This window comes from Polypterus senegalus, chromosome 9 (genome assembly GCF_016835505.1).
Source record: "Polypterus senegalus isolate Bchr_013 chromosome 9, ASM1683550v1, whole genome shotgun sequence".
Taxonomy (NCBI): Eukaryota; Metazoa; Chordata; class Cladistia; order Polypteriformes; family Polypteridae; genus Polypterus; species Polypterus senegalus.
Genome location: NC_053162.1, coordinates 90,954,589 through 90,978,910, shown reverse-complemented (window position 1 = coordinate 90,978,910; position 24,322 = coordinate 90,954,589). Strand labels below are relative to the sequence as shown.

General features: G+C 35.5%; 1 protein-coding gene across 1 annotated transcript in view; it reads left to right on the top strand.

Moving 5' to 3' along the window:
• The window catches only part of LOC120535551 (calcium-transporting ATPase type 2C member 2-like), a 98,374-nt gene that overhangs the window by 51,196 nt on the left and 22,856 nt on the right, over nt 1-24,322 (top strand). The window contains exons 13-21 of the mRNA XM_039763471.1: nt 179-276; nt 9,364-9,465; nt 11,017-11,106; nt 12,609-12,710; nt 14,874-15,030; nt 15,142-15,312; nt 18,618-18,715; nt 19,569-19,619; nt 21,209-21,375. Coding sequence (XP_039619405.1) covers nt 179-276; nt 9,364-9,465; nt 11,017-11,106; nt 12,609-12,710; nt 14,874-15,030; nt 15,142-15,312; nt 18,618-18,715; nt 19,569-19,619; nt 21,209-21,375 — 1,036 coding nt within the window. The remainder of the gene's footprint in view (nt 1-178; nt 277-9,363; nt 9,466-11,016; nt 11,107-12,608; nt 12,711-14,873; nt 15,031-15,141; nt 15,313-18,617; nt 18,716-19,568; nt 19,620-21,208; nt 21,376-24,322) is intronic.

Genomic DNA, 24,322 nt, shown 5'->3' with positions numbered 1-24,322 from the left:
AGTACGTTTTCTGACAAATTAAGTTTTAGTATAGCAATACAAAAGATTTCATCTGATACACATGCACCAACATTGTTTGTTGATGTAAATAAAGATTGTGAAATATCTTTTGTGTGCTTTTGCTTTCAGTCTTGTATAGCTCAGTGTTAAGTCTAAAAATATATATATATTTTTTTAGGTTGCTGCAATGTGATTTGTTCTGACAAAACGGGCACATTAACAGCCAATGAGATGACTGCTACACGACTGTTTACAGCTGATGGTGTACATGCTGAGGTATTATAAACTTATTATCTGGGGTCCAGCTTCATGGAGCAGCACTTATCTTCCTATATTTGAAGTACTGTAGTTTATTGTTAGGTACAGTATATTAGATAAAGAAGTGGTGATATTACTGCATATTGTAAATGACCAGTCATTGTATTACATAACTGTGAATAATAGCTGATTTAATATATATACTGTTTTTGTATGCTAATTGTAGATCTTATTTTATATTGAAAACTACTGTCAACTTAATGTAACAACTTGATCATGTTAATATTTTAGTTGGGTTGTATTTTGTTTCTTTATCTCATATTCCTTAGTAATCCCAATCCATCAGTCATATCTGATTCCCAAATGACACGCCTATGAAGGGTTTCCAATGTCATTATAATACATTAGCATTTTGGTTTGGAGATCAAAGCTGCACAAAAGTTACAAGGTGCTGCCTTAAAATTCTTCATTCAGCAAACTTTATGCCAAACCTCTTTAAATCTATCCTGCACAAAGATATACTATACAAACTTGTATCCCGTTTGCCTTTTTATTTATTACACCTCCTCCTGAACTGCTGTGTTAATACTAGTATGGCAGAAAGCTCTCGAGTTAATGTTCACTCTGCTGTTACTAGCAATATTTCTTCCTGTTGCCTTTTCCTGTTTTGTTTTTCTTATCAGTGTTTCCTAGTTATGCCCTGCAATACCTAATTAGGTACTTTTTTGCTTCTAATTTGTTATGCAATATTTATTATAAAACAGTCAAATGATGGAGGAGGGGGAATAAAGTTGAGGAGGTGATATGGAGATGAGGTGTTATTTTTGTACATTTTTAGGCACTGTACATGCTGACCAGTTGCATCTAAAATTGACAAAAGGTTAAAAACAGGAGATCTAAACAAGAACAAAATAACTAAGCTGAACTGACAGAAATCCAAAATGCAAAGCCAGAGGTAAAAAACAAACTCAACACTAAAAAATGATGCCCAAAATGATAAACTAAGGGGTTAGTTCAAGATGTGGTGTTAAAAGTGTAATTGCACACAATTTTCAAAAAAGCAACATCTGAGCTTTTTCTGTTTATGTCTTATAACTTTCCTAGCTGATCTTAGACATTACAGTTTCAGCGGGGCTAAGTACAGAGCCTCAGCTTGTTTCTGTCATCATCTAGATGTTTATCACAATCCGTACTACCTCTGCCCCAATTTTGTCTCACTAGAATCATCTATCCATTTGTTTTAATGGTGTTCTATGTACAGTATAATTACAGTGCTCTGTTCTGTTATTTTTTTGTTTGTTTCCTTGCATATTCTACACAAGCTATGCTAAATCAGTGACTTCTACTGATTTAGGTACTTACGTACTATGTCCTCCCCTTTGCTTCCAGTGGGTTTGGAGAATGAATGCATTAATGCACTCTATTTTAGTTTGCATAAGACTTCTAAAAGAAAAGACAAGGTTAGAACAATTATGTATCGTATAACGCAGCACATCTAGAAAATGAGGGTTGATTCCCCTCTTGACCAGTGTCTGGAGCAGTTTGTAAATTCTTTCTTGGTAATTTACCTAGGTTGGCCAGTTTCCTGTCACATCCATAAAACCAACATTCAAATTTGTCTGCTTTGAGTTAGTGTACTCAGCTAGACATCCACTTATTTGTCTAGGTTTAACTACTTTCTTACACTTGATGCTGCTAGGTAGGTCATAGCTCAACTTGGCCTTGAAATGTATACAGTGGGTTAAACAAATTGATTCTGCATAAGAGATTCTGCATCCCCACCGAATTAGTGAAGCAGATAAGTCTTAACGATCCTTCAAATGGTGATACAAGCATGACATTTGGCATGTAGATTCTACTTTATCTATATTGTTACCAATAGGTGCTGACCATGAAAAATTTCAAGATGGTGGCCATATTTCACTTGTCTTCCCCATATTGCTCAGGACAGTGCCACTGAATCTGTTATGTCAGGGCATATATTGAGTGATCAGCAGGGATGACAGGTACTTGGCCCGGGTTTAAGAATGTCACTACATGCTTTATCTTTTCCATCACATGTCTGATAGTAGAAACTAAGTGGGCCTGATCTTAGCATAGCGATAGAAATGATGTGATACTGACATCAAATATTGACCAAATGAGGTTCACTACACCATCGATCATTTGTGTTCCTCAGTTTCACAGACACAAATAGACTGGCATCTTTCCCAGGATCGATGGTACTCCTGTACTTAGCTGGGAGGCCTATTTTAAAGGACAACTGGGATGGGTTTTCTTCATGATATGGGTGCTTATGCTCATTTTCATGGCCCATTGCGTAAGATTGAGTACTGGGAAAAGCACTATATAAATGTAATGAATTATTATTATTATTATTATTAATTTTATAGATTGATAGTGTGGATTGGCATTCCGAATGGGATGGTTGCTTTTTTAGGGTCAGCAGGCCACAATAATAGAAGGACAGAGGGAGACTGTCAAGCCCATGCAGAGTAGCAGTAACCTTCTAGCATGACTAGAACACTTGCACTTGTTTGAACACTTGCAGTGCTGCATGAGAACTATTCTTTTGGAAAAAGGACATTTTGGGGTCCTTGGGTGCTATTGGAGGGAAACAAATTCTTATCCTGACCTTCCAAGTGTTTCCTGGCTACGGTGCTGACATGCTGAAAGTACTCCTGCTTCTGGCTTAAAAAAGAGTTCTTCACCTCACCTAGGTGAGTCTCAGTCAGGAGTAGATGAGGAAATGCTCACTTAGAAAGTTGGAGAAAACATATTAGAGAGGTGTGAATATGCAGTGTTACTTTTAGTATTGTCATTTGTAAATAAGTGCTGTAGCTCCTAACATCCACAGCATATAACACATAGAATATATATTTCTTTTACAGCGTAATTGTTTTTCAGGTACAGTGTGACTGCAACCTAGTCTCTCTAAGCGCTTTGTTAGTTTAGAGGGCCAGTCATTCTTTGAACAAAGTTTGTTCCTTTTTGTTATTTGTACTGTGCCCAATAAAAGTTTACTTTATGTTAAAAATAAGTAATTTAATGAAGAGAGATGGACATCCTTTTATTGCACATGTTAAATGGTCAAACATTCTTTAGAACGTTTTAATAAATATGCTACACATTATATTTCTGAGAAAAAAAGAATACTTCATCAAAATGTCCCCAGAATACATGATTTATGTGATTCATACAAAAAAGAACTATTAACAATGGCATTACAAACCAGCATTCATTTAGTCGCCCACATTTTACAAAATGATGTATTTGGTAATTCTTTTTTTTCTTCAAAGTTTACAGTGCAAAAGAATGCTGTTAGTTTTCTGCTATTCTCTGTTATGGATTAGTGGTTGGAATAAGTTAAGAATCTCTTAATAAACTCTAATAACTCATTTGAATGATATGAATTGCAGTAAAGTTGTGTATGGATGTGCATATAGTATTTAATATTTGTACAATAGGAATTTGGCAGTTAAACCTAGGTTGAAACTGTTTATCTTTATTTATTTTGCTAGCATCATGCAAATTTAATTAGTACTGGATAGCAATATTTATTTTTGGGCCATAGTAAGAGGTAAGGCCATGCAAGCATGGAGGAGGCTAACAGGGTTAGCAAATTATGGTTATCAGTTTCAAATTTAGGGTAGCACATTTGCACACCAGTGTCTTGTCAGTATAGATTAATTACATAAAGGCCTGGCTTTTTAAATATTTTTATAAAATACAACATATACTGTATATAAACGTCTACGAATGGAATTGTGTGTGTCTGTCCACCCCAGAAGTGAGAGGTGGAGTCAGGGTAAGGGCTCCACCGCCAAGGATAAGCAAGCGAGGCCAGCACGTCAGCAAAACGAAACCTTCGAAGAAAGCTACTAACTTAGCTGCTAATACAGAAGCGATGTTAGCACAGCAGCAAAACGCTATCACTTTTACTTTTTCTCTCGCCGCTAATACACAAGCGATGCAAGCACATCAGCAAAACGAAACCTCCGAAGAAAGGGTTACTCACTTAGTGGCTAATACAAAAGTGAGGTGAGCATATCGGCAAAACGGTATCCCTTTTACTTTACCTCTCTCCACAAAACAAAACTACTGAAGAAAGTCAGTCGCTTAGCCGCTAAAACACAAGCAATGCAAGCATGTCGGCAAAATGAAATCTCCAAGGAGAGAGATGCCCAGAGTAGTAGTTCCTTTCAATTACCTGATATCTCTAAATTTCAATTTTTTTCTAACAATTTCAATAGTTTCTAGTACCCCATGCTTTTTACAGCAAGTTTTAAATATTTTATTTGGTGGTATAGAATTAACTTGGGATAATCCTTGACAGAAGATAAGATCAACCTATTTATCTTTTTTGCCAGATACATGTAACTAATATGAGATGGAAAAACTTAAAAAAAATCTTAATGATGCAAAGAAAAATGAACCAAAGGTTGTAACACAGTTATATATTATAAGGGTGGAGTATCTGTGTATATTTTGGATAAGACAATCTGAAAGGAAGAAGGATTACTGTATACTAGTCTATAACAACTTGCTGTTTAGAGAAGTACTAAAAGACTCAAACTCTGCAGCTAAGGCACAGAAAACCATTTAATATACCATTATGAAAACTGCTTAAGTCCACAAATATCATGTTTAACACAAGTATAAGGTATATTTTTATTACAACAGATTCACTTTTCTTACTCTGTTAACCTCATTTGTGTTTTACACAATATGTTTCAAACAGATCTTTTATACACTAACAATGCAACTGGAACACTTAAGTTTACAGTCCGTAAAGCAAATATAAATACTGCTGTTCAAAAGACTGTTCCTTTATCATAACACTTAAACACATTTTTAAGGTCAACTTATACTACCCTAAGATCTAAAGAGTTAAAGAATGTGTGCATGGTGTAACTTTTAGATGTATTTGGGGACTTAGTTAAATGCTAAGTGGGAGGATTTTTTTTTGTTTATTTACTTCATCAAAGACAGAGATATTACACTTTTGGTTATAAAATTATTTTGTAACCATTAGTCATATTCAAAAATAGCAAGGATAATAGAATGTAATTTAATATATTAATACAGTACATAGGATACATGTTTTTTATTATCATCTACAATATCATGTAGATAAAACCAAGCCCAAGTAAGATCTGTGATGGCTGAATACCTTTTATAGACTTAAGATTTCAATTCAGGTGATGTACAAAATTTCATAAATTCATGTATCAATTCACTTGTTATCTGGTTTTGAAGTGTGTATGGCTAATTTTAGTCCTAGTGTGCCACTCTGCTGGTGTTTCAATAACCTGTTCTGAGGATTTGTTTTGCTGTAAGTGAGTGACTGTCAGAAGTGTAGAACAGGAAGATATACAAGTTGAAAAAACTATCACAGGGTACTCTTCAAAAAGTAAGTTAATCAATAATTGAGGTAACAGAAAATATTACCATTTCATACAGTAAACAAATCTGGAAAATTTTCAGTGCTTTTTAATTTGGAATTCCTGGCGAATGTGTGTAGTGTGCTCTGCTTGATATATCTCAGATAAAATTGAAGTTTCCCAAAATATTTCCTTAAAGAATATGTAAGGCAAATTTCAATGAAATTGATCCACTGGGAGACAATGTTTTTCATGCAGAACACATTAAACACGTGTTCGCAAAGTACCAATGGCCAGCCATGTATCCAATATTTCATAGAGCACCCTTCACAGAGTAAATCTTCACATTGCACTTCACAAAGTAGACAACACTAGACTTCAAAGCAACAGGACAAAAAGAACAGAACTTTTATGTTTCAGTATATTCAGAGCCTAGAAACAATTTGTTAAAGTTTCAAGTAAATTAAATATTTTTTTCATACAGTAAAGTTCTACCAAAATGTTTTGAGATTCATGAATTCCTGGAAACAATATCAGCTGATAAGTGATATTGTGTATGTAAACTATTAAAAACATAAAACCATATTTTGATTCAAAAGTAGCTAAAATCTAAAGTAGCAAACATAGCTTAATATAAATTGACTTATTATTAAACTTACTAGACATTAAGCCTGTTAAAATAATGGGCGCTAGAACAGTAGTGCATAAACATTTGTATGAACAGTCTGTATTAAATGACAAGGGACCTTGTATGTGGCTGTAATATGTGTCACTGTATTGTGTGCCTTTAATTTTCTCTCTCAGTAATACTGGTTTGTATTTCCGTGAAATGCCTGTAATTTTGTATGACAGTAATACAGTGGAACCTCGGCTCACGACCATAATTCATTTCAAAACTCTGGTTCTAACATGATTTGGTCATGAACTGAAGTAATTTCCCCCAACGGATTGTATGTAAATACAATTAATCCATTCCAGACCATATGAACTGTATGTAAATATATATTTTTTTAAGTTTTTAAGCACAAATATAGTTAACTATGCCATAGAAAGCACAGCGTAATAGTAAACTAAATGTAAAAACATTGAATAACACTAAGAAAACCTTGAACAACAGAGAAAACTAACACTGCAAGAATTTGCACTATAGCCTTATGACCCACTCACTAAAAACTCTTTTTAATGAGTTTTAAGCACAGGGGAAAAAATGAACATTTGAAAAATCTGTAATTTAATAAACAACCAAGAAAAGTAACATTGCAACAATGCACGAGCATGCCTGTGTGTGTGCCTCTCTCTTGCGCGCCTTTGTGTGTGTCTCTCGCGTGTGTGTCACTTAAGCGCACACCTCTGTGTCTGTGTGTGTGTCTGTCTGTCTCACGCCTGTGTGTGTGTGTGTCTGTGTCTGTCTGTCTCGCAGGTGCCTGTCTGTCTCGCGCGCGCGCACGCCTCTGTGTCTCACAAGCGCGCACGCCTCTGTGTCTCTATCTGCACAGGGAATGCACAGGAAGAGACTGAACAAGTGCTGTGTGGCCCCGCGCATGCGCACTTCACCAGAAGACACACACACGGACACTGGACGCACACAAGGGTTTTATTAAAGAGGATAATATTTTTTGTAGCATGTTTGTGTTGTAAACAAGACCATGGACACATTTTAGGAAATGGAAATAAAAAGGTGCATCATTTTCTACTGCTTTTTCTTTCTTTATAAAGACTAGGGGGCTTTGCTTGCCAACCCCTGTGTGGGCCCAACGTGCTAGTCATTTCCCAGATCTGCCACTAGCGACAAATTGTGCTGTGCTTTTGAATGAACACGAATATCAACTCTGTTTTTGATATCTCCGTCTTTCAAAACTATTATCGCTGACAGTTTGTTATATGTTGGTTTATTATATATGCAAGCATGATCTTTCAGATTCATATAGAAATCCAAGAAAACTTCTTTGTCCGTGTTTTTCAGATAAATTTCATGTAACGTGCAATACTTTTGGACGTATGGATTTGTATCCATTATTGGCTGTAGAATTCCTAATACATCCGATTGTTTAACTCTTTCGATTCTATGTTGCATTGCTTTTCTGTGATCATAAATATAAACCTGACCAAATTGTGGTTTCTTTGAAATTAAACTTGTAGTAGCACTGTCATATCACCTATGTCCATATATTCAATCTCTTTCCGCTGTTCTGCTATCTCACTGAGTAATAATTTCCGTTTGTTAGCGCTAATGCAATCTTTACTATCAGTATTTTGAGACATTCAAATTTTAGTACTTTCATAATCTCTAACCTGCTCTACATGTGTATCACGCCAACATTTTTGAACCTCTTTATGATGTTCTACTTTGTCTTCTACTCTTTGTCTTTTCTTCTGCTACTGTTTGTCTTTTATTTCTGCCCCCGTCTTGGCACAAAGCCTCGTTTCACGGGATGTGAAATTATCTCTCTGAAAATGTCTCGTCTTGTCTCTCTGAAAAAAGTCTCATCTCGCACCAAGATTTTTTTGTATAATAGAGAGATTACATAATATCTATCTGTGGAATACACTGTTGTTTTTTGATGATTTGTGTTTTGTTTTATTAGTAACAGTCCAGTCATCTGTAGTGTTAATTAGTATAGATTGTTGAAACAGAGAAATTAATTGATTCCTTCATTATAGGATTGTCTCTTTTGCCTGGAATTCCTTACATTTCAGTGGAAATTGTCTTCTAAAATAATTTATAATTTAAAATGCTTGTAAACTCTGTGATAGTACCAATCAGTGTCATATCTACTGCATAGGTGATCTATTAGAGAATATCTATTTCTTTTACTAAACAAAATATTACAATGTAGTTATACTTTAAATAAATTGTTTTTGTCTGAAAGCTGTCTTATCACATAACATGAAGTGATAATTTCTTTATTTAACAAGGTACCTGTCTGTTTTGAAACTGAACTGGGATTATTTTCAGGTAGATGAATGGCTGTTTGAGAAGCTGAGACAGGTAGCAAAGCAGAGTGACATAAAATGAGGAAATGCAATAACTCACTCTTTAGGTAATTATATTAGGTGTGTCTGTATTTTGACAGAGTGTTAAAATGACTCATAATTATCTTCATTTTCCAGTAATATTACTTTTTCGCAGAAAGTTAGTCAGTTATTTTAGTGGAAAAAAAGGTTTCTTTACTCTGCTTTACTGAGACCAAAGTCAGACCAGAAACATATATGTTTTATGTTTAGCCCATGCACTGCAACATAAATAAACTTTCAGATGGGTACAGAAGGTGATACAATCAGAAAAGGGTTTTAATTTACAGAGATAGCTTTTTAAAGAGAATGACAACTTTTTAATGACAGCATTTGACTTTCTACTTTAAATGAATACCATTTTGTCCAATGTACCACTTTTCCAATCTAAAACATTATTTTATGTATTTTTTCATCTAAGATAGATATTTATTTCAGGCAACTATTTATTTACTTTACTTTTTTGTGTATTGTTATATGAACTTGCTTACTGTGCCAAATTGTTTATAATAATTAAAGTTCAAACGTAAGAAAACAATATTTTTAAAAAGTTAAAATAACTGTGACAGCTTTTTCCATGGAAAATAAAATGTTTTTTCATGTCAATCTTTACTGTATCACTCCTGCACAGAATGGTCTCATTTACTATGTCATAACACTATCAAGTCAGTCAACTATGATATTAATATAATTTTGTCTTGTGAACTAGGTGACAGGAGTGGGATATAAGAAGAATGGTGCAGTTTTAATCATGCCGGGAGGGGAGGTGGCTAAAGGATTCTCCAATGTTTCACTTGGGAAACTAGCAGAGGTAGGTTTTTACAGGTAGATTATTTAATAAAAAGTAAGTGCAGCCACAAAATTGATTTATGACTTAAAAGGAAAAGTGACATTATTGTCAAAACATGAAAAAAAAAGCAAAAATCAGTATTCGGTTTTATTAATCCATTTAGCATTTTTTAAGTAGCCCTGATTTTTTCTTTCATCCCTACGTTAAGTGCTAATTTCTGCTACCTTACAGGGATATTTTTTTTTGGACCTGATATTTTTTCTCATTTTTCATAGTTATTTGTATTAGTTTAAATTATGGTTCTAAATTTAGCTATTATTAACAAATTTGTATGTGTGCATGAGTGTGCCTTGCAGTGGCTGGTGCCCCATCCAGCATTGGTTTCTGATGTGTATTCAAGTCTGCTTAGATATACTTGCACTCTCTTATAACCCTGAAAAGAAAAAGTGATGAATGAATTGATGGTTTATTCTAATAATAAAAGAGAGAACCTTAGCACTTGCTAATATAAGCAAATTTTGTCTTATCCTATGTCAGGAAATGTGTCTTAGACTTGGCAAGCATGTGTCAGGTAAACAGTTTTACTGGCTCCAAACAAGTGTTTATTAATTATGACTGTTTTTTTTTTTTTTTTACAATGTCATATTTAAAAGGAAAGTGTCCCAGTCATAATCACCTGCTTATTCCCCCAATGTGTGTGTTTTCTTCCCCTATACCAGGTTTTCTTTCTTCATCCCAGAGACATGCGTATTAGGTCATCTGGTGGGTTCACCGACAAAAACGCGATAGACATATGCGCCCTGACAAAACCCCAACAGAGTCTCGACAAAACCGCGACGGACAAATGCGCACCGACAAAATGGCCACGACAAAATCGCGAGAGAACCCAAGAGAGTGGGACGCCCTTACTGCAATTCTTCCTATATATGCAGGGCATAATCTTAAGGACTATCTGCGTGTTGTGCTGCTGATGGCATGCCGCGTCTCATAATATTGACTTCTAAAATAAACATTATTATATATGCTTTAAACTAGTAATTCATACTTAATGAAACTTTCGCGATTTTGTCGGCGCATTTTAATCGGCACTATTTTGTCGGCGCGCATATGTCTATTGCGCAAATGTCAGGTCACAATCTGGGGACTTATATGTTTGCATTAGGTCATTTGGTGATTTTAAGTTGGGCCTTAGGATTGAGTGTGAGTCTGCATGTTAATGTGTTATTGGATGGACTGGTAACTCATGTGTTGCTAGCTTCTGTGAGAAACGTAGACTCCAATTTCCACAACACTAAACTAGATTTAATATGTTTGGTAACGGATGGATGGATATTTGAAATGAAAGAGAAAGAGAAATCTACTTATCTTGTGTTTTATTTATGCATTTATGTTTGCATCAGTCTCCCCCCAAAGTTAATCTGACTTGTAAATTTCAGTTTTTAAAAGAATTAAAACTTTTTGAACACTAAACATTTCTGCTCTTTAATAACAGAAACTTGCATGGACAGGTGAGAAGAGACAATAACTAGAAAGTAGTGGCTTCTCTTGTTAATCATTTCAAATGTTTTATAGGCTGGCTGTGTCTGCAATAATGCTGTTGTTAAGGATGGAGTTTTGATGGGACAGCCAACTGAAGGAGCCCTAATTACACTTGCAATGAAGGTACTATAAGTGTAGTAATTAACATGTGTCAAGCGTACTTGGAAAATATATGAATGAATGTTTGTGTAAGGTGGGAGCTGAATCCAAGACATACATGCTATCTGTACTGGGTTAGATAACACATCTGACAAAAGATTCAGCTGGCAGATGTTCACTACGCAGTCTTATGTAGATTTCCTGTCAGTCAAGGTCAAGATAAATAAGCAAAAAATTATAAATGGCTCAAAGAAATTTGTGAGGAATACTACAGTATTTAATGCACACTCAATTTATGTTTCCTTGTAATGGTAATTAAGACATCTTGTTTATGTTTGCTCAACGGTAAACTATGAAAGATGAATAGTTAGACTTTCTGCACAGTAAATATACTTAGCAAATATAGAGTAAATGCATAATCAGTCCAGTGAGGGAAATTGAAAATTTTCACAATAAAAACCTTGAACCAAAGCTATATATATTTGTGGTCTGGAAAGACGATTACACTTGACACTAGAGCCAAATGGTAAACCATAACTCACATTGTGGGAAAATATAAAATAACATCTTAGATTACTTTGTTGAGATACGATGTCTATTGCTGTGTAGCAAAACTTTAAAAGAGATACTGATTGATAATAAAAATGCAAGAACCTTTTTGGCAACAGTTACCCAGGAATTAATCTGGTTTTAGCATGCATATCTAAAGAGGGAATTCATTTATTTGGCCCTACCCAGCATTGGGTCTACTTTCGTTGTTGCTCCCCATGATGGCGTACATTTCCAGTCTAACTGACTAGAAGCTATTGTGATTTCTGGCTCACTGCCTAAAGCTATTGTTGGTTTATTTGACACAAAAATAGCTATGACTTCTGTTTTTGTGCTGCAGACTAAGTATATGGTTCTGATTAATCTATCAAAGCATGGGTGCTCTTAGCGTTTTAAGACAGATGTGGTTCTGATTCAGTAGCTCAACAGAGTTTTGTGTTTTAGTCCCATTACTCAGGTCCGAGTACAGCTTTGGTCCAAGTCGAAAAACTGGATACAATGTTAGTCCCATTATCTAAATCTTAGCATTGATTCAATATTATGACACCTGATGATGTTTAATACCCATTTGCCATAAAATAGGTACCATTATAGCCCGTGGTCAATGATGGAGTAAACCTTCTTGGTACTGTTTTAAGTCATGGATATTGATAGGGGTCAGTTTCAGCCTAGTCTCAAAAGATTGGCTGCTTCTTCTGTTTGACCACCCTTTATTATGTACATTTTTGATTTGAGTGGCTAAGGTAAGAAGCATTTTTTTAAGTTCCCAAAGGTCTGTATTAGTGCAGTTGTATTGACATAGATACATTTTGATGCCTTTGCTCAAAGATACTTCATTTATATGTCTCTTTGAAAGTTAAACTGTATTGACTCCTTGATTGTGAATGAATATCACTAGAACTTGTGTAAGCAAACTTGAAGTTATATTGTACCTGAGGTCATTGAATCAAACACTAAAGTTGCTGATTATCTTACAGATGGATATTGATTCTGTTAAGGATTGCTACGTCAGAATTAAAGAGTTTCCTTTTAGCTCTGAACAGAAATGGATGGCAGTGAAATGTACAAGCAAGAGTCAGGTAGGAGAACTGTTTTACTCTTCAAGCTGAAAGCTATAGCCCTTTCAACATCTGCTTTGTCTATTGTCAGACTAACCCAATTAAGCTCATGATAACAAAACATTGTTTCATTAAAACATAGTAGCTTGAAAGAGTGATTATACCATGTCTTATACCAGGTTTACAAAATATGAAAACCAAACTCTTGACTAAAAGTGCTAAAGAATTACTGGTCCTAAATGTTAATGACTGTCTTTCTGTTCTCATTCTTTTGCTTAAATTTTGCACTGTATTTAACTCCTTATTACAATAAAAAATATTCACACAAGAAAAACATGTGGCTTAAGTACAAAATGGCCACTATCACATTACATACCAATGCACATACATTCAGCAACAACAACACATGCAGCACAGCATCTGCACATCATCCCTAGATTAGTTAATATTATCAATAATGAGTAATGCCCAGAAAAAGAAAAAGAAAAATTGTCTTTTTGCATGGCCTTTGGAGAAGAGCAGGGTCAGCCATTGTACAGCACCCCTGGAGCAATTTTCAGGTTAAGGGCACTAACGGATGTAAGCAAATAATTACAATATTCAAAACACACTCAGCAGATTAGTAACATCTGTACATCTGTTTTTCCATGCAAATATCTAATTAGCCAAACTTGTATCAACAATGCCATGCATAAAGTTATGCAGATACAAGTCAAGCTCTTCAATTAATGTTCACATCAAATACCATAATGTGCAAAAAATACGATCTCAGTGATTTCAACTGTGGTATAATTGTTGGTGCAAGACAGGCTGGCTTGAGTATTTCTGGATTTCACGCACTTCAGTCTCTGCAGTTTACTCAGAATGGTGCAAAGAATAATAAAACATGCAGTAAGCAGAAGTTCTGGGGATGGAAATGCCTTGTTGATGAGAGGGATCAGAGGAAAATGGCCAGACTGGCTCGGGCTGGCAGAATGGTTGTGGTAACTTAAAAAACCACTCTGTTCAGGGGTGGGAGGGGCGACTTGTTTTCAATCCTATTTTTTGTAAAAAATGTATTTATTTGTATGGAATGATTACAATAAAATTAATAAAATTTAAAAAAAAATCAGTATAACTGTGGTGAGCAGAATAGAATCTCATAATGCACAGCATATCAAACCTTGTGGTGGAAGGGCTACAACAGAAGATGTCCATGTTAATTTGCACTTCTGTCAGCCAAGAACAGAAAGCTGAGGCTGCATTGGGTACAAGCTCACCAAAACTGGACAATGGAAGACTAGAAGAATGTAGCCTGGTGTGATGAGTCTCGATTTTGGCTAAGGCACATAGATGGTTAGGGTCAGAATTAGGCACCAACAGAATGAATCCATGCATCCAACCTATCTTGTGTGAACAGTCCAGGCTGGTGGTAGTGGTGTAATGGTGTGGGGAATGCTTTCTTGGCACACTTTGGGCCTGTTAATACCAATCAATCATAATTTAAGTGCCACAGGCTATTTGAGTATTGTTGCTGACCTATGTGGATTCCTTCATTGCTACAATCTGCCATACATCTAATGGCTACTTCCAGCATGATAGTGCACCATGTCACATAGCAAAAGTAATCTTTAACTGGTTTTATGAACACCTTTGGGACGTGGCAGAATGGGATATTCACAGCATAAATGTACATCTGCATGATGTAATCATGTGAACATTGTCCAGGAGGTCAAAGGAATGTTTCCAACATCTTATGGAATCCATGCTACAAAGAATTGAGGCTGATTTGAAAACAAAACCAGCTCCTACCTACCCAGTATTACTGTATTACTCCTAATAATTTGCAAAGTGAGTTGGATGAATGGATGGAGTATGTATAATTCTAAAAGAAATTTTTAAAAAATAGCAAAGAGCAAAAATAGCAAAATCAAATACCAATATACATTTACAAATATAATACAGTCAGCATTCAAAAAAAGTGCATTATTCAGAAAATGCAAAATATGAGGAAATCTAATTCACAAAATAGTAGATTGAGTAAATAAAGCCATCTTTCAAACACCAAGACTATAAGCACCTGATTTAGGAGAAAAACTGTCTGTATGACCATCATCATTCATTATTGCATTTGCAATCTTAGCACTTTTTTTGAAAATATCCACTCCTAAATAAAAATGTACCTGTGTAATATCTTTTTTGTAGGAAGCAGATGAGAAGTATTTTATGAAAGGTGCTTTTGAAGGTGTGATTGAATATTGCAGTGATTATAACAGCAGTGGACTACCTGTTCCCCTTACACCTCAGATAAAGACTGTGTATATAAATGAAGAGAAGAGGCTTGGCAGATTGGGGCTGCGGGGTACAGTAGTTGTTTTCAAATTTCCCTCCTTTGTTATTTTTAATTTTTAATCTCTCTTCACATACCTAAACATAATGTATAACAATTTATTTTTTCTACCTGAATTTGTAGTCTTAGCACTAGCTTCTGGACCAGAATTGGGAAGACTATCTTTTCTTGGTCTCATTGGCATTATTGACCCACCCAAAGAAGGTGTTAAAGAAGCCATTGAAATGCTGCATCAGTCTGGAGTGTCAGTGAAAATGATCACAGGAGATGCCAGAGAAACTGCAGTTGCAATAGGTACCATGGGACACTGTGGCTTTTTACATTCTTATACAATTTAACATAGTTTACACAATATTATGGTAAGGCTTTTTCTGTGTGCACAGCATGCATAAAGTAACATGTAAGTGTGTGTGCTATATCACATTTTCAAAATGTTAAACTAATAATATATGTAATGATTCTAAAAATGAAGTCATAGCAAGTATGTCATGATCTGGCACATCCTGCCAGATGTGCGTATCTGGAGCATTGACATTAAAAAACATCCATAAAATTTTAATAATGTGGAATTTTGATTTGCTGCTTGTATTCTCACTGGTTTCTTGAACACAACATCAATAAGAATAACATTCATTTATATAGCACATTTTCATACAAACAATGCAGCTCAAAGTTCTTTTCAAAATGGAATAGAAATAAATTAATATAAAACATAAACAAACAACATTAGGCAATAATATTATACAGTATGTAACAAAGAAAAAGGTAAGGTCAAATGGCTAGGAGGACAGAAAAACCAAAAAAAAAAAATAGGCTGGAGGAAAAAAATTCTGAAGGGATTCCAAGGCCAAAGGACAATCCAGACCCCTCTTTGCATTCTCCCTAACATATGGTTTTCAGGCTTCAAATGGAAGAAATTGATGGTGATGGTCACCATTCAATCCATAAACACAAGGGTCCGCATGGTATCTTGATCAGGTGGTGATGCGGCAGATTGCCACGACAGAAGAACCGGAAAAGACAACAGAGAATAGTACAAATTAGTATGGAACTGCAGAACCCAGAGGATAAAGATAATTCAATGCCCATATAGTATAATAGGGATACAACTAAATCTACAAAAAAGCCATTTAAAATAATTGGATTTTAGCAGTTTTTTTTAATTGTTCTACAGTATTAGCCTGGTGAATTTCTATTGGTAAAGTATTCCAGATTTTAGGTGCATAACAGCAAAAAGCCACCTCACCACTTCTTTTCAAGCTGGCTCTTGCAATTATAAGCAGACCTTCATTTGAAGATCTGAGGTTATGATTCAGAGTGTAAGGGGACAAAAATTTCAAAATATAAGACGAGACGAGATTATTTATGGCTTTGCAAATTATTAGTAGTATTTTAAAGTCAATCTCTATATATAATCTTCATTTGGATCTTGATCTTTGTTTGTCCGCGAATGAATTAGAAGAAGAAGCACTAGATGGCAGTAGAGAGACAGCTAAAACATAGGCATTGCATTAAGAATCTCCTCTAGGCTTATACTACTGGAGACTGTAGTAATCCAGTCACACCTCAAAACACAGACATTCAAACTAAACAAATTGTTGTGCTTTAAATTAACTAAAGAGATCTTCATTTAGATCTTGATCTTTGTTTGTCTGCGAATTCCACACATGCGTAGACCACCTTCCAGTTTAGTACGTTGTTGTTACTCACGGATGTCAACAATGTGCCGGAATAACGAAAGGGGTGGTGGACAGTGTTACACTGGTTAGCTCCTGAGGCCTGGTTAGAGAATGAGATTGCCGAAGATAAAAGGTACGTGCCTACATAACACATTAATAAAAGAAAGACAGTGGGTAAAATAAATGACAACGTAACAGCACGTTCCGGAAATTATTATTGTTACGTTGTAGCCGACGAGTGCTGCATGTCTCACAGTTGTACCGTGGCTTGCTCACATGTCAGTGAAGTGATCCCTATTTACTATGTGTCCCCATTTTATAACCATTGCTCCGTGTATATTGCCTTACTCTTTGGATTGCCACAAAGCAACCTGCGAGATTGGAGAAAGGTTGAGAAGACATCGTGAGAGTAAGCAATAGCGTCGTGAAAATGAGACGGACTGTGAACGGACAGAAGCAGAAATGCTCCTACACCACCACATAATTACTATTCAGCCAGTGATTCCGAGTAGGCCGTTCCTATCGAATCAATGTCCAAGGGTTTTCTTTTGTAATTTTGTTTCCCTCATAAAAAATCATAATGCTGTGCGACGAAGGGCCCAGTTCACAACTGGCAGCCACGTTTAAACAGGGAGCCCTTCACAGACAACTTTAACACGTGCAACGTAGTTGGGCGCACATGGCTAGTACTAAATAACTCAGTTAACAAATGTAACAACTCTAAAATAGTGAAATGTTCCCAGATTTTCTTTTAATAGATAAGATTCTTGCTTCTGCATTCTGTATTAACTGTAACTGATTGATGTCTTTCTTAGGTAGTCATATAAGGATTGTATCACAGTAATCTAGTTGACTGAAAACAAAAGCGTGAACAAATTTTTCAGTGTCTTTCAAAGTTATGAGAGGTCTAACTTTAGTTATACTGTATTCCTTAAGTGAAAAAATGCACTCCTAGTAATCTGATTAATATATGATTTTAAATTATTTAAAATTCTCTTAGATTAGAGTCAATAATTACCTCTAGAATCTTTACCTCTGATTTGACTTTTAAACATAAGGCATCAAGCTTATTTCTAATACCCTCACAATATTCATTTTTGCCAATCACTAAGATTTCTGTTTTCCCCTTATTTAGTGTGAGAAAGTTACTGCTCAACCATTCGGAAATATAAGTAAGATACAGGATCAAAGAACCAAGTGCGTCAGGATTATAGGTATAATCACCACAGCTAACAAAGAATTTTCTACCTGTTAAGTAAGATTGAAACCAATTTAAGACGTTGCCAGAGAGGCCCACCCATTGACCAAGGAAAATTAAAAGAATAGTGTGATCAGTGGTGTCAAATGCTGCATTCAAGTCTAAGAGAACAGGAACAGGTATATGGCCGCTGTCCGCATTAACCTACAAGTCCTTTACTACTTTAACCAGTGCAGTTTCTGTACTGTGATTTGGTGATTGTAACTGCGTCTCATATCTTGTTGTTCAACTAATTATATGCCCCAACACATTGTGTGAAAATGGTGTCAAGATTTTACTAACTTTGATACGTTTTAGGAAACTGTAGGGATCTGATAAAGGTAAAAGTAATCTAGGGAAACACAGTTTGTTCTGTTCTTCATGTCAGTGGTGCAAGAAATTAATGTCTGAGATTCCCACATAAATTTTACTTTTTATTACTGTTAAATTGTGCAAATGTGGAAAATTGTTGTGTTTTTGAATATGAATACAATTGGAAAAAGCCTTTATCATTACTTACATGCTTTGCCCTTTTATTCTTGTTTTAAAATACCTGGTATTCTGTGTCTGTGACTGTAACAGGCATGTTTTGTTTTTCAAGCTGTTCAGCTACATCTAGTGAGTGGCATTAACATTTTTTTAACATGTGTTTCTGTCTCTGTATAAAATGTGGCTAACTGCAGGAGAAAATGTAGGTATTTGTAAAACAAGTGCTGTAACAATGTCTGGAGAAGAACTTGAGACGCTGGAAGATGCTGAACTTATCTCCAAGATTACTAAGGTATAATATTTGTTTGTTGTCAAAATTACAAAAGTAGATACTTTCCAACATTTCTTCACATGATAAGAGCATGGGAACACTGAGATTTCTTTCTCGACTCTTGGCTCTCAAATAAATTATTAATAAATGCTCATAGTCAGTAGCACAGTATGTCTTCTCAAAGTATATTACAAAAATGTTTAAATAATTTGATTAGAAACCATGAAGAAAAATGCAATAAAATGAGCATTGTGTTATTTGGGGAATCCTGTGAAATAGTTTATAAAATGTGCTTTAGATAATTTTTGCACAGATATCATTATTCATTATTTGTGTACTCTGAATGTCTTATTTATAATGTTAGCTATCAGATACTGGTCAGCTGAAATGTATGATTAATCTATTTTAAAAGAAGTTTCATTTTTCATCACATAAAAAATGGTGGGGCTAGGAACATAATGTATAATTGATGTTTTATCTATAAATTGCACTTCTCTTTTCAGTTTCAAATCAAACCGCTACTTTCTCCAGATTTTTGTTAGATTTAAAAATTCATGTTCCTCACTGTAGTAAATGGAGCAAAACTAAAGAGTGTTTTGTTTGAAATTATTACCAACTTTCTACATTGATTAAAAAGTGTTCGACACCTCTTTATTCTGTAAAAATAAAAAGAATAAAGACATAATTACTCAGTACAGAAGAGACATAATGCTGAGGAGGTTAGCAAAGAGCCAATACAGTCAGTGTTTTATGTAATGTAGTTTAAAATAATATTGTTCAGAGATGAATCTTGTACTTTAATTTTGATAAATAATTAAATAAGGCATTACTCATAATTTTAGTATGTAATGTATATTAATGAACTTTTTTTCAGGTGTCTGTATTCTACAGGACAAATCCAAAGCACAAATTGAAAATTATTAAGGTAAAGAAAATGTAAATTATTCTGATGTTAGCAAATAATTTTGGTTATGTTGGCATGAACATGCCATATTGCTTAATAGCAAACTGAAAAAACAAGTGCCAAAGGAGGAATTAAGCAGTCAATAATATTTTTCATTATATATTGCTTTCTTTATGGCTTCTTGACAACACCACAAGGCAATTTAAGGAAACCCTTTTGAAGGAAATGTATATAATAGCACATTAGAAACGATTAAGATTTATAAAAATTGTAAGGTGTATATTAAATATGCAATTTTCAAAAAGTTTACACTGCTGATCGATTAACTTCATGAGTCTCTTAACAATGAATTGGCTTTAAACCACATCTTAGAGTTGCCTTTGGTGATTCCTAAATCACTTATCAGGCTGAACATTCTGTTGCTTTAAAGTAGTGATTGTTAAGTTCCCAGTGACTGTAAGTTTTTGATCTAACCAGTTTCACAATCATCAAGTCATTTTACCTTTAATTGAACTAAGTGTACAGTATAATTTGCAGCCCTTTTTATTTCTTCTCTTATTTTGAATTCAGAAAATTTAATTAGTGTGCGACTGCTTACTTCACATTTCTCGGCTTATTAGTAAATAATGGAATGAATAAAAGTAAAATGAACAAAATACTTAAAAAAGAATACCACTTCATTGTAGGAAAGAGTTGTTCCTTGTTATATTGGGCCCACCGGGATGGTTGCCAATAAATGCAGGAATGAAAACAGTGAATTTTAACTTGGTTAATTAATTATCAGTCTTGCCTTCTGCATTATTGGTAATTAATCAAATACAGTAACTCAGCAAGGCACCTACTTAATTTACCTTACCTTTCTCTGTTATAGGAGGAGGTCTCTGGCCTTTAGATTTATATTAAGGTAACTGAAGTACTCTCGTTTTTAGAAACAGAATAATGCAATTTATTAATAAACACAAAGATTATAAAAACATGGTAACTGCATATATATGTTGACAAATAAAACAGGATGCAGACAGACTAGACTTGGCACAGAAAAATAAATTTGAGATACCTAGTCTTTAAAGGTGATGTCTGATATTGTGTGGAGTGGTTGCTTTGTTGCTGCTGCAGGTTCAAGTGGGGGATTGCTGTCTGCAACTTCATAGGAAAAAGAATTACTCTTTCTGGTGCAAGAGTTTTGATTTAAAGTTCTCTTCTTTATGTAACAGATGCTTCTCTGTCTTCGGACTGGGTGTTTTTTGCATGGTAAACTGGATCTCAGCTCTCAGGTTCATAAAAAGAAGAGTCTGTCTGCTTAGGCTCCCCAGGGAGGAGTGCCTCATAGCTTTTTAGTTTCAGGGAACAGATTTCAAAGGTTTTCAGTCATTTTGGAGATTGACAGTAGAACTCCCATGGGATTCCTCTTTGAGTTCCCTTGAGAGAGCCAACTGAGAGAGCAAGACAGCGTCCTAAAGAACAATCTTCAGGATGGTGGAGAGAGTTTTAAGGGAATTTATAACTTCTCCTTATTGGATTAAAGTCACTTCCAGTTATGAAATCAGGTTCACCAGTTACACTTCACTCTGTAAGTAATAGTAATTTTTCTGTTTTTCTTCCATGCCCAGACCTTGCAAAAAAATAATGCCATAGTGGGAATGACAGGTGATGGTGTCAATGATGCCATTGCCTTGAAATCTGCTGATATTGGAGTAGCAATGGGCTGCACTGGAACAGACGTAAGCAAAGAGGCAGCAGACATGATTCTGGTGAATGATGATTTCTCGACGATACTGTGAGTTATTTACAACATACTTTATCGAAATGTAATTTAAATCATTAGAGCTAGTATTATGCAGGTGCTTTTTATTTTTGTGGAAGTTTGCTCAGAAGGAATAAATAAATTTGGATTGGATTTAAGCCCCATGGATAAACGAATGTAAAAAACTTGCAAAAGTAATGCTAGTAGGGAGACTTTTGATCCAAAGGTCTAACCCAAATTATGGAAATAATATCTTCTCGGATCACATCAATGTACTACTGGCAATGTACATATCTCTCTAAATCTAGATCTTAAACCAACCCCATTTTACTTATTTTGCTGAATGGCTTGAAAAATATTTTAGCACTTAATGCACAAAACTGCAGTTAGCTGTGGTGGCTGTGGCACAGTTGGTAGCACTGTCTCCTCATGGATTCAGCATGCTGAGCTTGAATTCCATGTCTGAATATTGTGGACTCAGCATGTTCGTCTTGTGTCTGTATGGGTTTTCTTCTCTTCCCCAGTATATACATCTTAATTTATTTGTGGTTCCAAACTGGTCCTACGTACACAAGTAGGTCCTACACTGGACTAATGCAGAGTCTAATAATTTCTCTTGGCTTCTGCCTAATGCCTCCAGGGAAGAATTCATGCACTTCGACCCTTAATTGAATTAACAAGGATCAAAAGCATGATACATGCAATTAAACAAAATTATATGACAATAATTTGCTGCTAATGAAAATTAAAAAAAAAAAAAAAGCTCTTTTTATAATGCATTGGGCATAAAGAATGAACAAGTTCAATGTTAATAAACAGGTGTAATGAAAAATTGTGTATTGATGTATAGGAAAAAAGATAACATAGTGCAAAAAGAGGCAACCATGGTGTTTTGATCTCACTTCATTTGTTTGTAAATTTTGGCAAATAATTTTTTGTCTTGTCTGTACAACGGAACAAAATATACAGCATTACATAGTGGTGTACATACATGGTGTACTAAAATCCATCTTGAGCTCAACCCCGTTAAAACTATGGAAGTGATCTTTGACCTTTGTAAAAAAAAAAACTTCCACTAAGTACAATAAACACAGCAGTATTGAGTATGGAGGAGACATTTAAATCCCTGGGAATCACAGTCTTCAACACACCACTGAAATGGTATAATCATAAAATTAACTTAACCAGAAATTCACACCAAAGAATGGGTCTCCTCCACTATCTGAAAAAAACTGGTGCAGTTTTTTGGAGTCACAAGACCATCTACACATCCACAATTACTGTTTGCTTTAGCACAGCATCTTATCAAAAAGAGAGCAAATTGTAAACTGATATCTCTTTTCCAGAGAGAGTCATGAACTATTTTCTTGCCTGCCTTGAAAATCTGTAAAACTCCATAGCAAAGTAGTGACCAGAAAAATTAGTTTCTGATCCTATTTACCCTTGTCATAATTTGTTTTAGAAATACTTATCAGGGAAATAGTGTGGGTTCATCAAGTCTGAAACTAATGAATACCTAAACAACATTCTTTCTAGTTGTAGTTATTATGTTACTAAGCCAGCCTTTCTAGCTGACAGCTTTTAATATTGGGTTATGTAACACACGGTAATACTAATAAACAGCACGATATCCCTTTAGAATTGACAAGTGTGACCCACTGACTTCATTTTTAACTGAATAGACATTTGTCAAGTATATATATATATATATATATATAAGTACTGTGTATATATATATATATATATATATATATATATATATATATATATATATATATATATATATATATATATATATATATATATACAGTATACAGTGGAACCTCAGTTCACGAACGTCCCGGTACACGTACAACTCGGTTTATGACCAAAAAGTTCGCCAAACTTTTGCCTCGGTTCACAACCACACACTCGGTATACGAACAAGCCAGTTTCCCTTTCAGTTTGTACATGTTCAGTCTCTCCCTGTGCATTTCCTGTGCAGTGAGCAAGAGAGAGAGAGCAAGAGAGAGAGCGAGAGAGCGCGACACATAGACACACACACACACACACACACAGGCAGCACGCACACACACAGGCTGCTCGAGAGAGGCATACACAGGCAGCGCGAGAGAGGCGCCGTGTGCACCCACACAGGCAGCACAAGAGAGGCGCATGTGCGCACACACACAGGCAGCGCAGAGAGGCACGCACACACACAGGCAGTGTGAGAGAGACGCACACACAAACACACACAGAGGCAGCGCCAGAGAGAGCAGCGCGCAAGAGATTGCGACACACACAGACACACACACACAGAGGCAGCCCAAGATGCAGACACACAGGCAGCGTGAGAGAGAGCTGGATGCATTAAGGTAGGAAGGCAGTTAAAGAATGCACTGGGCTTGATTTTGCTTTCACTTCTGTTTCCAGCAATCTGTTCGTAGTGTGCATTGTTGCAATGTTATTTTTCTTAGTGGTTTATTAAATTATGGATTTTTTCAAATGTTAATTTTTTTCCCTGTGCTTAAAACTCATTTAAAAAGTGCTTTTAGCCAGCGGTTGGTAGCGCTATAGCGCAAACTATTGCAGTGTTAGTTTTCTCTGTTGTTCAATGTTTTTACATTTAGTTTACTATTATGCTGTACATTCTATGGTTTAATGAACTATATTTGTGCTTAAAAACTTAAAAAATATATATATTTACAGATTAATTGTATTTACATACAGTCCTATGGGGGAAGTTTCTTCGGTTCACGACCAAATCGGTTTACGACCAGAGTTTTGGAACGAATTATGGTCGTGAACCGAGGTCCTACTGTATATATATTGTCAGAGATGGCTGGGGTGGCGACCTGGCCGGGACGCCCAGGAGGACTGGAGGAGGGCTTGCACCTTCCCCAGACTATGTGTGGGTGACCGCCATGCTTCCCTTGGGGGCGCCCCTTTGCCTTTGGAGCCCTGGATCTCAGCACTTCCGTCACACCCGGAAGTGCTGGGG